Raw genomic sequence first — 16,819 nt, forward strand, 5'->3', positions numbered from 1 at the left:
TTAGCTTGTTAATTTACATATCAATTATCTCTAGAGATTATTGAGTTTAGAAGATTCTTACAAAGAAAATTTATTCTTTTAACTTGTTAAATATTTTGGAACTCTTAATCACAATATTAACGTACTTAGGCCTGTGCTGCCCAATACCATAGCCATTAGCCACATGTGGCAATTGAATATTTATAATAAGGCTAGTCCAAATTGAGCTATATGCGTAAAACACACAAGATTTCTAAGACTTAGTACAAAAATGTATGTAAAATATCTCAATAATTTTCATATCAATTACATGTTGAAATTCTAATATTTTGGGTGTACTGGGAAAAATAAATTTTAGTAAAATAAATACGTTTTACCTTTTAATATAATGACTAAAGAAAATTTAAAACTAAATATGTGGCTTTCATTTTATCTCTGTTGGACAGCACTGTTATAAATAGTGTAAAGTTTCCAAGGCTTTAGTAGATTCCAACTATTGTCTATAGAATACAAAATAAAATCATTACTGTCTCTAATGAATCTGAAAAACCACCCTCCCAAATAGGGCAAAATGAACTTGGGATAAGTGCAAAGGGTCCACCTGGGATCAAAGCAATGAGCCGTGACTGTAGGCAAACCAGGTAAAGCAGAAACAGCCCAAGACCTCAGGGAGCACCGGTCTACCATGTAATGCCCCTGGACAGTTGGCTTAGGGGGACTGGTTACAGGATTCCCACGGATACCAAAATCCAGTGCTCAATTCCCTGATATAAAACGGCACAGTATTTTCATATAACCTACCCACATCCTCCCTGATTCTTTAAATCACCTCTAGATTACTTGTAATACCTAATACAATGTAAATGCTAAGTACATAGTAGTTATACTGTATTGTTCACTTATTTGTGTTTTTTATTTTCATATTATTATTTTTTATTGGGTTTTTTTTCCCAAATATTTTTTATCCAGTGTGTTGGATCTGCAGATGTGCAACTGGTGAACATGGGGGGCCTACTGTATACATATGAAAAACCCAGACTCCATGGGAGTAAAGCATCAAAGGAAGGACTGGAAAGGAAAGAATGTAGTGCTCTGAGAAGGCATTAAGAAATAAGTGTGCTTCGCCCCACAAGACTAGAAAAACCCTACATCTAGCCCCTTCCTGCCTGCCTCCCAGGCTCCCAGGACCGATCCCAGAGGTCCCCTGTGTCCTTTCATCTAGCCCGTGAGCGACCTCCTGCTAACACAAAGTTAGCATGATGCTGTCATCGTAATTCAGTTGGATGGTTTTGAGATGTCATTTCTCTTGGGTACTTTGTCTTCTCTGTTTTGTCCCTTTTGGCTCTTCCTCTATTTGGCTGTCTCAGTGCCTGAAATCCGCTCTCAGTTCAACCACAAGGTCTAGCCAGGGGCACCCATCCCCACCTCTTCCATCCTCCAGCCTGGCCGTTCATTCCTCTTGCAGTCAGATCTTGCAGTCGCTGTTCCAATCACATCTTATCTGGTTTAGTCAACCCCAATTTTTAAACTTTTAATTAAAAAAGAAAATAAGCTAGAAGACAGTTATATGATTATGAAAGAAGGCAAAGCTGCAGGCAGGTTTATTATAATACTTTATCAAGGAGTGGAATTACTTCTCTCTACACTCAAAAAAATTAAAATAATTGTAGCAAGAAAATTATTTTTAAACAATATTCATCATTTAACAATAATTAATAAGAAACAAGCCCAACAAATAAGAATGATTAAATAAGCTATTCATACGGTAGAATACTCTACAACTGTTAAAAATCATGCTTTTGAAGACCAATGACAAAGGAAAGTTACACAATGAAAATTAATAGATGCATAACTATATACAATATGATCTGAGTCTATGTAAAACACAGGAAATGTTAATAGTGGCTACTTCTGAGTTGTGAGATTGTAGGTCATTTTTATTTTCTCTTTACATATAGTTTCTGTTTTTAAATTTTTTACAATAAGCATTCATTACTCTTATAATCAGAAAAATATATATACATAAAATAAACTATTGATTCTCTAGTGTCCAATTTTAATACGTTCAGTTTTAAAAAGAGTACCACCAAAATCTTTTCTTTCATGGAAAAAAAATCATGCCACCTCTAAAGATGAAACATAATACAGTACAGTATTTTATTATACACTATGACCCTGTGTCAGTGAGGTTAGTTATGCCTGTTGTGATACTGCTTTATTTTGCAGTGATATTGACTTATCTATAAAACCACTCCAGTGTAACATGAGACTTCCTGTCTAAAATCAGCAAGATTTATCTAAGAGACTTTAAAAGATAAAACCTAATTAGCCCTTTCTAGAACTCAGTAGCATGTTTCAGTGTAAAAGTTCAAAGCAAAACTAGTTCAAAGCTACTTCCACAGAAATGGAAGCAAAAACATAAAATGGACCTCAGAGATCACAAAAGCAAATCTTCCAGTGTCATCACACCAGATTGCTATCGAACCTATTAAGAATTTTGAAAACTATCAATTCAGAGAAATTATAGCACATTTTAAAGAATAGAAAATGGTGTGACTCTTCATAGAATGACTTATTATTTTATCTTTATTCTCTCGGGAAGGGTCATTTCATTCATTCCAAGTTCTGCTCAAAAATAAAAGGATGTATAATCAAATCATAGTATTGCTCATAATAAGCACTTTTTCTTCCTTTTCTCCACCTAGAGCCACTGCAGGATACTGCATTTCACCATTGCTTTACGCTTCCTGAAGAGCTCAACATCTTATGACTCATGTTTTCTGTTGGTTTTTTTTTTTTTTTTTTTTTTTGCAAACATTTATCAAAAGTCTCCTATGTGCAGGCCCTCAACAAGTGCCAGTTAGACAAAGCATTCAAGAACCGGGGCTTTAGAGAGCACCTCAATGTCATTTAACTTACAAATTTCCACAATTCATTAAATGTATCATTAACCTGATATGTAAATTCATAATGATTGCCTTTGCTAAAAACATTACAGCCTAGGGACCTTTGTCATCTCCTATACTCTGCCATCTTCTTTTTCATGGGAAACTTGGTTCAACAGAGGTATGGCCATGAGGCATTATCATGGCAGTTGAGAGATGGTTACTTGGGACTTAACTTTTTAGTTTACCGCTTGCAATTATTACTTCAAGAAAAACATTAAATTTAGGAATGGGCACATATAAAAATATTCCTAATCTTGTCATTCAATTATCTGTACAAATTTTGCATTGGTATGGTTACCGTTTTTCATGTTTTTGTTACAGAGTGTTACAAGTGGTACTTGTCAGTTTTTTAATCACCCAAAAAAAGAAAAAATTCTGGCACTATTCATATTACTCAATATTTTACAATCACCTATGCCCATCTTAAAACCTCTGTCATATGCCATAAAAAAGTTTTCTAATAGTCAGATGTATGAAATTCACAGTTTCACAACACTGAGAGCTGCAGACGGTTAACAGCTGGTATGTGTGCATAATTATGTCAAAACGAATGAATAGAAAAACGCCCAGAACTATTTGTAACTTTTTCTGCCTTTCTTAGAGTAGTAAAAAATAAGGGAAAGAGAAATAATAAAAGCAAAAAAAAGAAAAGCTATGAAAGCCAGTAAAGACTTTCGGGTATGAAAAAAACTGCACTCGGTGCACAGGGTGAATTCTTCCGGACAAAATCTTCCCAGAGTTTCAGGGCCTGGGAAACCATTGTTGTCAATAATTTTCCTGTAATGTTTCATGGACGGTTTGGGCTCAAACTGATTTGCAGCATAACGATAGAGACCAAACTTCGGAGCTGTGCGATCGTTAAATGAATAGGCAAAGTATCCACAAAGATTGATACCGTCCAATAAGTAGGCTGGAAAAAACAAAAGGAGAGGAGAACAGTTACTAAAATGTTTTTCATGCAACACCTCACTTTTATACAGCCTTGGTGCATCAGGGAAAACGTCAATACCGTTTAATAAAACTTCAGACTCAATTGGACTTAATCGTTAAAGGCTTCTTTCATGCAAAGATAAAAAGGCGACTATTAAGAAAAATATTGAGCTAGATTTACCAGTTGGCTTTACATAATGAAACCTACTATGGTGGACTAGTTTAAACCTTCATGTGCATGGAGCAGTTAAGACGGCTGTGGAGCCATCCGAGATGGAAGACAGAGGCTCTATGACTTTTACACATTCAGAGTAGGATTTCCGGGCTTTTCCACTTTTAGCTAAACTCCCTTATCCCTGGGGAAAAAAAAATATTAGCTATCTCCTCGACTGTTTCAGCGTGACGGGGAATGGGCAGCACGTCATTCATTCTGAGAGTGACCGTGTGTGTTCATGTTGGGAAGTTTCTATCAGGTGTCGTGCCCATGGTGACATAACCTTCGAGAGACCGCTGTTTCAGGGGCTCCTCACCTTTGAGAGCTTCATTGATGTAACTCTGTATATAATACGCCCTCAACGTGTCTTGCTCGGCACGCGGGTCGTCATCGATTCCGTTGGCTATGACATACATGGGGAGGTCCCCATACTTGAACTTCAGCCAGTTCAGCACTTGGCGTAAGCCCCGGGGCACCACGGCCACCTGCCCGGGGGAGTTGAGCCACGTGATGTCGGTCATTTCTTGCACTTCGAGGTAATCATTATATTTGATGGGATCTTCTTTTTCCCAGTCTACAAGGATGGTGGTGTAATGGCTTAAAGCCAAAAAGTCAAAGGAACCCTGGATGAGCTTCTTTTCGTCTTCCGTGAAATAAGGTAGAAGGAAATTATTTCTTTGGTTCAGCCAGTCCCTCATGACACGTGGATAATCGCCAGAGCCAAAAATGGGCTCAGCCAGCCAGCCGATGTCAAATTCCAGAACTCTCTCTGCCACTTCTTTGTCCTTTTGGGAGAAAGGGCAGGCCGGTTCTATCCAGTCCGCCTGCAGGGCTATGGAGATCCGGCCGCCCTGCGCCAGCCTGAACTTGTCGTGGTACACGCGCCAGGCCAGCGCGTGGGCCCTCAGCAGGTTGTGGCCGGCGCTGAAGGTCATGTTGCGCGTGTACGGCTCGTTCAGCGTGATCCAGAACTTGACGCGGTGGCCCAGCTCCTTAAAGCACAGTCGGGCGTATTCTGCAAAAGCCAGGGCGGTGTGCGGGTTCTCCCAGGCGCCCTGCCTGGCCAGGGGGCGCGGCAGGCCGTGGTGCGGCGCGGAAGGCTGCCACAGGGCCACCACCGGCGTGATGTTGGCGCGGACGAGCTCGCTGACCACGCAGCGGTAGTAGTGCAGGACCGTTTGGTTCACCTGCGACTGGTTCCCCAGGGGGAGGATCCGCGCCCAGTCCAGCGAGAAGCGGAAGTGCGTGACGTGCATCTCCAGGAGTAAGGCGACCTGGGGCCGGATGGCAGCCAAGTCCACGCAGTGGGCTTTCCTCTTCTTGGTCACGACCCCGTCCACCTTAATAAGCCTCTTACTGTGGTGGACATCCCACAGGTACACATTCGGGTCGGTAAACTGAGACAGAGTGGTGTCTACCTACGAAGGGGAGAGCGCACGTTAGCTTCACCTGCACAGCCCTGCAGAAGTCACTCGATGCACTTGTTTCAACGGCACTGGCAAGCCGGCTGAGCAAGGACAGGAACGTGCCTAGCTGAGAACTGCTATTACCTTTCATGCATGGTAAGTTCCTGAGGGAGAAAACATTCCACTTTCTTTTACGCACATTTGTTTTACCCATCGTTCTCTCTGAGCCTTAAACTGTTACTTTCATGTTTAAAAAAAAAAAAAAAAAATCTGAATCTGTTTGGTCACTTCACATGACAAACGCTAATGATTCTTCCACAACGCTGGTCTGTGTGACGCAGAGTATTTGGGGATATTTTTCTTTTAATGTATCAAATCCCTAATGGTATGAAACTTTTTCAGATTACGAAAAAGAAAGAAAACTAGACCAAAAAAAGGAAAAGCTTAAAACCTGATTGAGAGTCAGAAAATGCAACGGTGTTTATAATTAAATTGTGCTTCTTAAAATCACGTTCTAAATTGAGGTTTGCTCTAGGTAGGAGACGTGCTAAATAAACAGAACTGTTGTCTTTTGCTGGCTTTAGGGTCAATGACAGATTTTAACAAATTCAATATGACTGAGGTTAGGAATCCTGAGACAATTTGGAAATAAGGAACAATATGAGGGAACTTCAAAAAGTTCATGGGAAGATTAGTATTATCTTTTAATTCTGTTTTTTCATAAACTTTTTGAAGTATCCTCATATTGTCATTCACCCATATTGGGATTTTTTCAGTGGTGTTTGTTTTTTGTTTTTTGGGTTTTTTTACTAAATTATTTTTTCTGTAATGATGATGCAATATTGGTTCTCAATCATATGATATGTAAGCCTTCAAAATAAAAATAGGTATTTAGGAAAAGGGGGCAAATTGTAAGATCAAAATGACTAAAATCCTCCCTCCAGAGGTTTTGTTGCATTTTACAAGCCTGTTGCAAATGCACTGCTGTTTCTATGGAGGGCTAAGTGCTGTGTTTATAAAGGAAAGTAATAAAAAACAGCATGTCAGAGGGCAGCTGCTTTTTCTGGAGAATTATCCCTTGTAGATCACCCACACATGCATTTGCCTGATCCTGTGGGAATGCTGTAGAAGGATTTTTCCACTGTGAGGCATCCACAAGTCATGTTTCCTCAGCTTCACAAGAGAAAATATTTGCATGTTCTTTTGAAGTAAAAGTGTTTAGAGCTGGAAGAAAATTTTTGGATTATTTTCATAGAGCTCCTTATTGACTAAATTCTCCTATAATTGTTCAAAACATCAGCTTTTATTCAGTCCATGTGAAAACAAATATGAGAGACTAAGTATAATTTCTAATATATATATATATATATTTCTTAAAAACACATTTAGAAATGAGTGTTTAGGCAAAATACCTCCTAACCTCCATTATTTTGTTTTTACTAAAAAAAAAAAATGAAATAATAGAGTTGGACTGCTCAGAAGGAATGAGTAGAGAGAAGGTATTTATTATGCTGTGGAAGAAGCTTTCTCCTAACAGGGACCAACGTTACAGAAGCTCTATGTCCTTAGTACATTGCACATTCTGTATTTATATTAGCTCTGAGCTTTAGTGGTTCTAGGAAAACAAATCTGTTAGCTGGGAAATTGGGTCCAACTAAAGTGGCAATTTATGTGAAGGAGCTAAGGTCATACATCAAACAGGTTGGGTGCTTAATGGAATGTTATTTTTAAAGTTGTTCAGGTGAAATGCATGCCTCAAATATTGAGTTTAAAATACTAGCCAGAAGGGAAAATGTGCATTTTGATGGTTTAAAAATCACTTCTCAGGACTTTGATAGAATGTCTTAAAAGCCTAGAGGACTGCTTGTAAATGAAAAGGCACACCCCCTCAGAACTGAGACAGGAAAGAAGGCACTTTTGCCACGTGGATGGTGGAGCCAGCTTAGGAAGGGCGCTGCCCCGCCATGCAAAGCTGGAGGGGGAAGCCCGCAAGTGCAGCCTTTTCCCCCTAGAAGCTTCTGGAGACGTCCCCGTCCACCGTCCACCGTGGGTTTGAGGGAGACTGAATTCTGTGTTTGGCGGGTTCTGCAGAGGAGGGGTCTGAGGAGCTCTGCCAGGTGGAGGGGAAGGGACACTGAGCTGAGGGGGCGAAAGGACAGGGCAGCCTCAGACAGGAGCTCCGGAGCTGCTGCGTGGCTGATGTTAGATCGGCTTCTAGAACCATTTGCCTCGTGTGGAGAAAAGGGCTTCTCTCCCCATCTCCCCTGCCATCCACGGCCACAGTTGCTGCTTCTGACCGCAGCCTGGCTTTTCTTTGCAGGAAACAGGACGCCGTCCCCACTGCCGCAGCGCGCCCCGTTGCCCTCGGAAGCTCACACAGCAGAGATCAGGGCACAGCATGAGCCCCCGGTGACGGGGCACACTGCCCAGCAGTCAAGAGACGGGACAAGGACGGGGACCGTCCGATCGCCCCAGCCCCAGTAAAGGGGAGCGGCAAGAGGGGCCTGCGGGAGGCGACCTGCCTCCCCTCCTCCTGGCCTCCTGCTCCCTGCCAGCCCCGCTTCTGCCTCCTCAGACCCCACTTGAGCCTCGGTATCAGTCCCAATTTGAGGTGACAAATTAGGATAAGGAGATTCTAAACAGCAGTGGGCTGAGGGAGAAGGACAGAGATGGAGGAAGTCCCCACGCTGTGCAGGACGCTACGAAACTCTACTGCGCGCGGATATTCCTGCTGGCACGCTTTCTTTCCTCAGTTGTCGTTTAAAAGGAAGGAGGGTGCCCAGGCTGCCTCTAAAACGAACTGGATGGTCTGGAAAAGACATAGGAATATGCCAAACCAGACACACACACACACACACACACACACACACACACACACACAAAAGGATTAAGGATAGTGCTGATTTAGTTCTTTATAAATAAAAGATTTTAGTTCGATACTTACAAGAAAACAGCAACCCATTTCAAATTGGAGGCCTTTCCACAGATCCAAGCATTCTTCCAAATACTTCTTTTGAAGCTGCTATTTGTAGAACCAATGAATTTGCTAGAAGAATCCAACATGCTAAATCCCACTGCTTGTCTCTGGATACTAAACCTGTCTCTGTCTTGACTGTTACTGTCCCTCTCAGACCTCACTTCAGCACGCCTCCCCCTCACACCCGGACCACCACCACCGTTGTGTTTACTTACCACTTACCACCGTGCTCCGTTCACTCCGTTACATCCATCATTTTCTCTCAATAGACTCCTTTACTCCTTTGAAAGCACAGGCCATCTTACTCATCTCAGTGTGTCTTCTACCCTTAACAGAGCTGCCCTTAACCGAGCAAATAACACAGAGCTTTGTACACACTAGGCATCCAATAAGTGCTTACTAAAGTGTTCAATCAAACTCTAGAAAACAAGTCCCTTTAAAATTAGGGAAATCAAAAAGAATATTGAGGGCTAACTACGTCATAGATGCTCAATAAATATTGATTGATCATTTTGAAGAACTTCCATATCATTTCAATGACTATTGTTAAAAAGGCCATTCTGAACAGTGAATCATTGGACCAAGGGTTTTATTTCTTGAGGTGTTTCTGCAAGTTTGCAGGGTCCACATTTAGGCCTCAGGAGGGCTCTGCCTAATGTTCCTGCCTCAATCTCAGCAGCTCCACTGAGATCTTGGATACTTTGGAGTTCTGTGTTATATCTTATCTATGAAAAAGCATTCCAAATTGTGCACTTAACGTGTTCATTAAGGAACCGTGTTTGGCTCAAAGAATGGACCATGTGCCATGACAACCAGCCTAATAAGGAAGCACTACTTACTAGTGACAGGGCTTGGTGAGACTGCTGATTGGTTTTGTCAGCTGACTTACTTGAATGTAGTTGTCAACAATTCCCCAAGCAAAGTCACAGGGAAATGTCCCTTCTAGGGGTTGATTTTCAGGTATAGGAGGGAAGCCATTTTTCTCTATCAGCTTTTGGTAGAACAAGGCTGAAGATTTCGGCAACAACTTCTTATCCTGGCTTAGAAAGTCAACATAGAAGAGTCCGCGTCTGATGCTGTAGCCTCTGTGCCACTCGAAGCCATCCATGAGGGACCACGCCGTGTACCCAATGACATTGACCCCATCCACCCTGATGGCTGCAAAGGCAGAGACAAGAGAGCAACGTGACCTTTCTCTGGACACCAACCTCATGATTCAAGAGCATCTGAAGGTTTTACTACTTCAAGAAATAAATACGGTGGAATGCGTCTTGTTTGGTAAACCAATGATTTTTCTTATTACAAAGACTCTAATCGAGTCTAGATAACTCTACAAATAAATGTCTTCACAAATAGGCTTATCTCCACTATGTTTTTATTTGAATTTCTGAGCACCGTGACAGGATAGTTTTTTATTTCCAGTGGGTGCTCTACAGGGCTGGGCAGAAGTCTGGTCCCACTTTCTATCTGAGACACCTAGCATTGTGCCTGATGCAATAAATCAATAAAGGCTTTAAAAGCATGAGCTACTTACTATGTTCTCCAGAATATTGGGTGTTCCTTTTTCTCTAAAAAGTGTTTTATTCAGCCGAAGCAACAAAAACTCAAAAACGTACAGAGCCCTAAATATCCTGGGATTTATTTTATGCTTAATAGAATCTAAAAATCTAAATTAGTAACTCTGAAAGTCAAGTAATTTCAAACATCATAACCCAGTTTCTCATTCACAAAATGAGTTTTAAAAATTTACGTTCTTCAAACCCCAAATGAGAAAGGTGTTACATAAATGCATTCCCACTATTGCCAAAATGAATTTCTACATTACAATTAAAACATATAAATTCATGTAGTTTATTACAGATCCTCTTAAAGATTGATTTCTCACTGGATTTTGGCAGGAAATGAAAATTGTAGCTGCAATCATACCTTTTAAGGTTTCCATGATGAACTTTTTGAGATAATACATATATTTGGCATCATCTCTCTTGGTGGTCCCTGAGACAAACCAGCCATTTTCCACAATAAATATTTGAGGGTGGTTATATTCAAGGTCAATCCAGGAGAGCAGTTGCCTCAGGCTGGGAGATTCTGATTGGCGGAACTTCATGGCAGGGTCCAAGAGTTGAAAACTCAAGGTTGGTCCAAAGGAAAGAGCAAAAAAGTCAGCCGTTCCATTGATGAACTTTTTCTCAGATTCAGTAAAGTCAGGCAGAAGAGATGAAAGGTTATTCTTCATGCTTTCAGGATAGTCACCATCAATAAATATGGGTTTGGCAAACCAGCCTAGCACAAAGTCAAGAGATTTTTGACATTCTTTGATGTTATGGTCGGTCATTCTGCGAGGGTTTATCCAGTGGGAGCCTAGGGCGATGGACACCTGGCCTCCCTGAGTGGAGCGAAAAGAAGTATTGTAGAGATGCCAGATTTTGGCATGAGCCTGTGAAGAGAAGAACCATGGGAGTTTATCTCTGATTGTGAGGAGAAACGCATTACATATTTGAATCCCCATTTCCAGCTGTATCTGTTTCTCATCAAGCCTAACTTAGTAACTAAGCCCACAACGCAAACATCTGCTTCAACCAATAAATTATTTTGAAGGTAGGTCACCCCACAGTGAGCTGCTACCACGACTGGAGTTTTTTTCCATTATTCTCCAGCAGTCAGTGGAAACTATGAATTTCTTGGGTTGAGTGTGTAGTTCTGATTCACATTTTGAAAAGTTAATAAAATAAGAATTTAGTATAATATCTCACTACTTAATTGACTCTGGATTATGTGCTTTTTAATTAATGGGTTTCATGAAAAGAACCAACCCCACATCTGTGATCACACCAGGAATTTCTAAATAGGATTATATTTTTTATCCTTAGAGACTGGGAGTTTTCAAATTGACTCAAGTTGTTGGAGTCAATTTAATATTTCTAAGTCATTTCTCATAGCTAAAATTCTAACACGTGTTCTCACAATCTTTGTTTTTCCTTAAGAAGAATTAGCACAATAAATTAAAAGAACAACTCCAATATCTAACCTTGGCCCACCCTCCAGAACCCCGGAACCCAGGATAGAAGCCAAGAGCAAAAAATAACTAAATACAGCTGCGAGAAGATCAGATGGCCATGGTTAGGGCTCAGCTGGGAGTTTCCTACAGCAGTGAAAAAGGGCTTCGCTTCCATAAAACCAACTTTATATTCTCATCAAGTCTTACTGGCTTCTGGTATTTTTATTTGTTTCCTTTTTGCTTACAAAGAATAGTGAGGATTATAGGGATTGTTTTTTTCTCCCCTACTTTCAGTTTCTCTTTATCTTTGAATTTCTTGATATACTCTGCCTGTTTTCCTACAAGTACAAGTCCCGTTCATTAGTCTTCTCTTCTCCTAACATACACTCTGAAAAATCTACTCTCGTTCTCTGTTTGACTCTGTATGTTCTCCAAAATGATCATGCCCATTTTCATTTCACTCCCTAGGCCTGAAGAAACTTATGCTCAGTGTGTGTCAAATGTCCTGTTCAGATTTCCTAAATAGTCTTCTCATGGTTCATTCCAGTGCAGGTACCCAAGAACGGCCTCATCCCCGCTCCTAAGAGTTTAGCCAAACATTTCAATGGAATAAGACACTTTATGTCTAACTCTTATTTTTAGTTTCTCAGTGAATATCTACTGTGTTTCATTTCACGGAATATATATATTTTTATGACCTGAAGCAGCTAAGAAGGAATGGAAAATAAAATGTTGATCAAAAGAAGAGGGGCCTTTGCCCATGTGATGTAAGAAACCAGTGACTTTTTTTTTTCTTTATGGCCGCAGAACAAGTCTTAATACATTTAAAAAGACTAAGATGATAGAAAATATATTCTCTGACCATAATAACAGAAGGAAATTTAGGAAATTCACAAATGTGCAGACATTAAACAATACTCTTGTAAATAAACAATGGGTAGAAAGAAGAATCACAGGGAGATTAGAGAGTACTTTGAGATAAAAATCAAAGCTCAACATATCAAAATTTATAGGATGCAGGGCTCATGCAGTGCTTAGAGGAAAATTTGTACTTGTAAACACCTATATTAAAAATAAGAAAAACCTCAAATCATGAAACTCCTACCTTAAGAAAAAAGAAAAAGAAGAAACCAAACCAAAAGCAAATATAAGTAGGAAATAACAAAAATTACAACAAAAATATATGAAATAGGGAATTAAAAAACAATAGAGAAAATCAACAAAACCAAATATTGGTTCTTGAAAAAGATCAACAAAATTTGCAAACCTTTATCTAGAATGATCAAGAAAAAAAGAGAGAAGACTGAAATTACTAAAATCAGAAATAAAGCATTATTACATTGTCATTATGGTTTTTTGTGATGGTAAGATATAGTTTCTTTTCATTGCATTTTTGTTCTACCAGTGGATTTTGTTCTTTCTTGTGTATTCATGGTAGTGATTATCGTTTTGGGGATTCCAGATGCAGGACTTCCTTGAGGATTTCTCATAGGGCTGGCCATGTGGTGGTGAACTCCCATGGTTTTTGTTTGTCTGGAAAATACAATTTTTCCCTCATTTGCCAGGTATAGTATTCTTCACTTGCTGCTTTTTTTCTTTCAGTATTTTGAATATGTCATCTCATTTTCTTCTGGTCTGTAGAGTTTCTGTTGAGAAGTCTGCTGTAGTCTGATAGGGTTCCCTTATAGGTGACTTGACACTTTTGTCTTGCTTCTTTTAAGATTCTCTCTGTCTTTTAAGCTTTGCCAGTTCGTAATGTGTCTTGGAGAGAATCTTTCTGGGTTAAATCTGTTTGGGGATCTTTGAGCCTCCTGGATCGGAAGGTTCACGTCTCTTCCTATACCTGGGAAGTTTTCCGTTATTGTTTCATCGAATTGGTTTTCTGTGCCTTTTCTTTTCTCCTCCCCTTCTGAAACACCCATAATTCAAATGTTTCTGTGCCTAAGGTCGTCTGCTTGCTCTCAGAGTTTCTTCATTTTTTTAATTCTTTTTTCTTTTTTTTCTTTTTTTTTTTTTTTTTGTCTGTCTGGGTTGTTTCAGAAAGACTATCTTCAAGATCAGAAATTCTTTCTTCTGCTTGTTCTAGCCTGTTGCTTAAGCTATCTGTTGTGTTTTTTATTTAATTTACATGAATCCTTCAGTTCCATGAGTTCTGCTACATTCTTTTTTAAGGTATTAATCTCTTCGTAAATTTCCTCGTACATAACCTGGATATTTTTTCTCATTTCATTATGTTTTCTCTGAGTCTCCTCCTATCTCAGTGACTTTCCTTAAGATTGTTGCTTGGAGTTCCTTTTCAGTCATTTCAAGGGTTTCCTGGTCTACAGGGTCTGGTATCTGAGAAGTACTGTGTTCTTTTGGTGGTGTCATATTTTCTTGGGTGTTCATATTTCTAGTGTCTCTGCACTGATGTCTGGTCATCTGATAGAGCAGTTATTTCTTCTAGTACTCTGGAGTGGGCTTTGAGGAGAGAGATGTTCTTTTCTTTTTCCAGTCTCTGCCGGTGACTCTCCTTGTGTCAATGCAGTCAAGTATCTGGTGGGCCACGTGCACAGTGGCTGTGGCTACTGCCTTGGCATTGAGCCATTTTTGCAGCAGCCGTGGCTGTGGCAGTGGCTGTGGTGGGCCACACAGAAGTCGTGTTTTCAGCATACTCTCCTGCCTGCTTCTGGGGGTGGGGGGATGTTCTCAGCTCCTGGCTAGGCCCCCTGGTCTGTTCTCTTGCCTGCTTCCAGGTAGAGGGGTCTCCCCTCAGCTCCTGCCTAGGCCCCTGGTGTACTCTCTTGCCTGCTTGCAGACAGAGGCAGAAACCAGGGACTTACTGGTGCCAGGCTGCTGTTAGCTCTGGGATGTCTCCCACCCTCCTCTGCCTTCCTCATAGCTCCCAGCCCCTCCTTTCCCTGTTGACCGGAGACCTCATGATGACTTTTAACAGTTAAACAGAAGAGCAAGGGAGCAGGCCAGGCTGGTACTTAAGAATCCACCCCTTGCGACTTAGGGCCAGGGGACTTTATTAATAGTCATGTCCTTAAATCTAACAGGAGTCCTGCCGCAGAACAAGTGCTGACGAGGAAACTTCCTACTCTGAGTCAGCTTTGCAGGTTGCTGAAGACATTCAATGGAATTGTTTATAATCATGGACCACTCTTCTAACCTTGAGGACTTTGACATGGCTTCGAGGAGGTTTAGTGAGAAAAAGATATGTGGCCTGGACCATAGGGAAGGGTGTGGTCTTGGATATCAGATAAAGTCCCTGTCCATCACTTTTTACTTGTGTGCTTCTGGCTGCATCACTTAATCTGGGCAGGTAAGCCTGAGTTTCCTGTGCCTCTCACAAGGCCGTCACCAGGATTAAAAGAGATAGTTTGTGTAAAACTACTAACAGAGTTTGCAACTGTAAGGTCTCCATGAACGCTCTCCCTAAAGGATGAGCAGACTTAAAAGGAAGAACGTTGCAGATAAAGGAATCACCACCTGCTAAGAAATCCAGCTCATAGCAGAATGTGACGTAGCAATAAAACCTGTGTTTGGAGTTGAAGAGACAGGTTTGGATCCCAACTCCTCTATCTATTACCAGTGTGAGCCTCAGTTACTTCTCTATATAAACAAGAATAACATCTATTCTCCCATGGGGATATTGTGAGGATTAAACGATATAATGCCAGTGAAAGTGTCTATTAAGTAGTTGATTTAGAAAAGGATAAATCTACAGCATTGGAAAGCATCTTAGATACCATTTGGCTTAACTATGGACCCCACTCCAAACCCTATCAGATCTGCTATTTGCCTGTTCTCTACAGTAGCCCAACTTGGTGGTCATCCATGCATGGCATCTTCTCCAGGAAGTCCCTCAACCCCGCCCAACCTGCCACACCAAGCTGCACATCCCTCGTCCAGGGTCCAAGAGTCTTAGACATACATCATCTAGTGTAGGTAGTGATGCATCCTGCCCAGACTGAGCTCCCTAAGGGGTTCCCACATCCCCTCTGTGGACCAAGGAGCCCCATTGTCTGTTAACTGAGCTGAGTTCTCATCTCCTCAGAGGCAGTTCATTCCATCTGCAGATGGTAGATTTGAGAAATCAAACACCGTGAGGCAGAGTGTGGGATAGGTCACCATTTAGGATTCTGCAACAACGAAGGATGATTAATAGGAAGATGGTTATGTATAGTCTTGCATCACTTTCTAATTATTCTAAGTATGTTAATCTTGTTACTTGTTGACTTAAGATTTAGATTTAATAAACTTATTGCCAAGGATTCAGGGAAATAATAAACTGTATGGGCAAGAATGCTCATTTAAATACTTTTTATAGTAACAAAATATTGAAAACAATTGAAATGTCCAATATTCAAATATGTTTACAACCATATATGAACATTTTAATATATGATGGTATCATAAAAAAATATTATTCAAACATAAATAATGCAAAAGAATATCTATTAACACGATGTTTTTAAAATGCTAACTGAACAAAAAAACAGGTTACAAAACAGTAAGTAGAGTTTAATAGCATTTTAATTAAAGAAAAATATGTACATAAAGATCTGGAAGAATTTGTAACTTGTTAAAAGAGTTTTGTGGCAGGATTGTGGGTGGGATAATTCTCTTCATTTTACCTGTCTACATATGTTTCCATTTCCTACCATTAACATGTATTCCTTTAGAGATAAATAATAATAATAATAATAATTAAAATTCTAAAAAGGAAAATGGTTCATAGCAGTTGGTGGCAGGCCCTGCTTGACAGTTATTAGAAATCCCTGATCTGAACCCCTGCTGACCTGTTCTCTAACTCGCCCTACAAACTCTGCCTCAAATCCCAAGTCCCACGCACACTGAACCCTACTTGTAGTTTGGAGATTCCCTAGGCTTCCACATTTTTACAGGTGCAGCTCTCGAAAGTATGTCTTGCCTGTTCCCAGTTCCTCCACCCTCACCTCCACTTCAAAACTCAGCTCAGACATCAGTACCTCCACGAAGCCTTCCCAGACATCTTCTCTCTTCCCAGCCTTAGTTAAACGTCCGTTCTATGTGTTTCCACAGCTGACCTCTATCAAAGACCTTAACCATATTTTATTGCATTTATTCAAGTGTCTACATTGTAGGTCCTTCAAAGACATTGATTGGGTCTTTTATCTGTCTATCTTCAGATTGTAGCAAGGTGTCTGAAACAGAATAAGTATTTAATAAACAGATACGAAGGAATGAAGGCTGGCATAAGAACCACATCAAAGAGTCTGGACAGAAACATTTTTCCAGGCCAAAGCAGGAAAATTCTCTTGTGAGATACCCTGGTTCTATTTTATTTCCAAGACCTTGAAAGAGAGAGAACTTTCAGGCACACATCATAAAAAGTAAATT

At 40.4% G+C, this 16,819-nt stretch overlaps 1 protein-coding gene across 1 annotated transcript in view; it reads right to left on the minus strand.

The window, feature by feature from the left end:
• Positions 1-3,499: 3,499 nt before the first annotated feature.
• Positions 3,500-16,819, minus strand: part of KL (klotho) — a 48,209-nt gene continuing 34,889 nt past the window's right edge. The window contains exons 2-5 of the mRNA XM_063103482.1: positions 10,381-10,891; positions 9,344-9,612; positions 4,388-5,489; positions 3,500-3,837 (exon numbers count right to left, since the gene is read on the minus strand). Coding sequence (XP_062959552.1) covers positions 3,500-3,837; positions 4,388-5,489; positions 9,344-9,612; positions 10,381-10,891 — 2,220 coding nt within the window. The remainder of the gene's footprint in view (positions 3,838-4,387; positions 5,490-9,343; positions 9,613-10,380; positions 10,892-16,819) is intronic.

The sequence above is a fragment of the Cynocephalus volans genome, chromosome 7 (assembly GCF_027409185.1).
Source record: "Cynocephalus volans isolate mCynVol1 chromosome 7, mCynVol1.pri, whole genome shotgun sequence".
Taxonomy (NCBI): domain Eukaryota; kingdom Metazoa; phylum Chordata; class Mammalia; order Dermoptera; family Cynocephalidae; genus Cynocephalus; species Cynocephalus volans.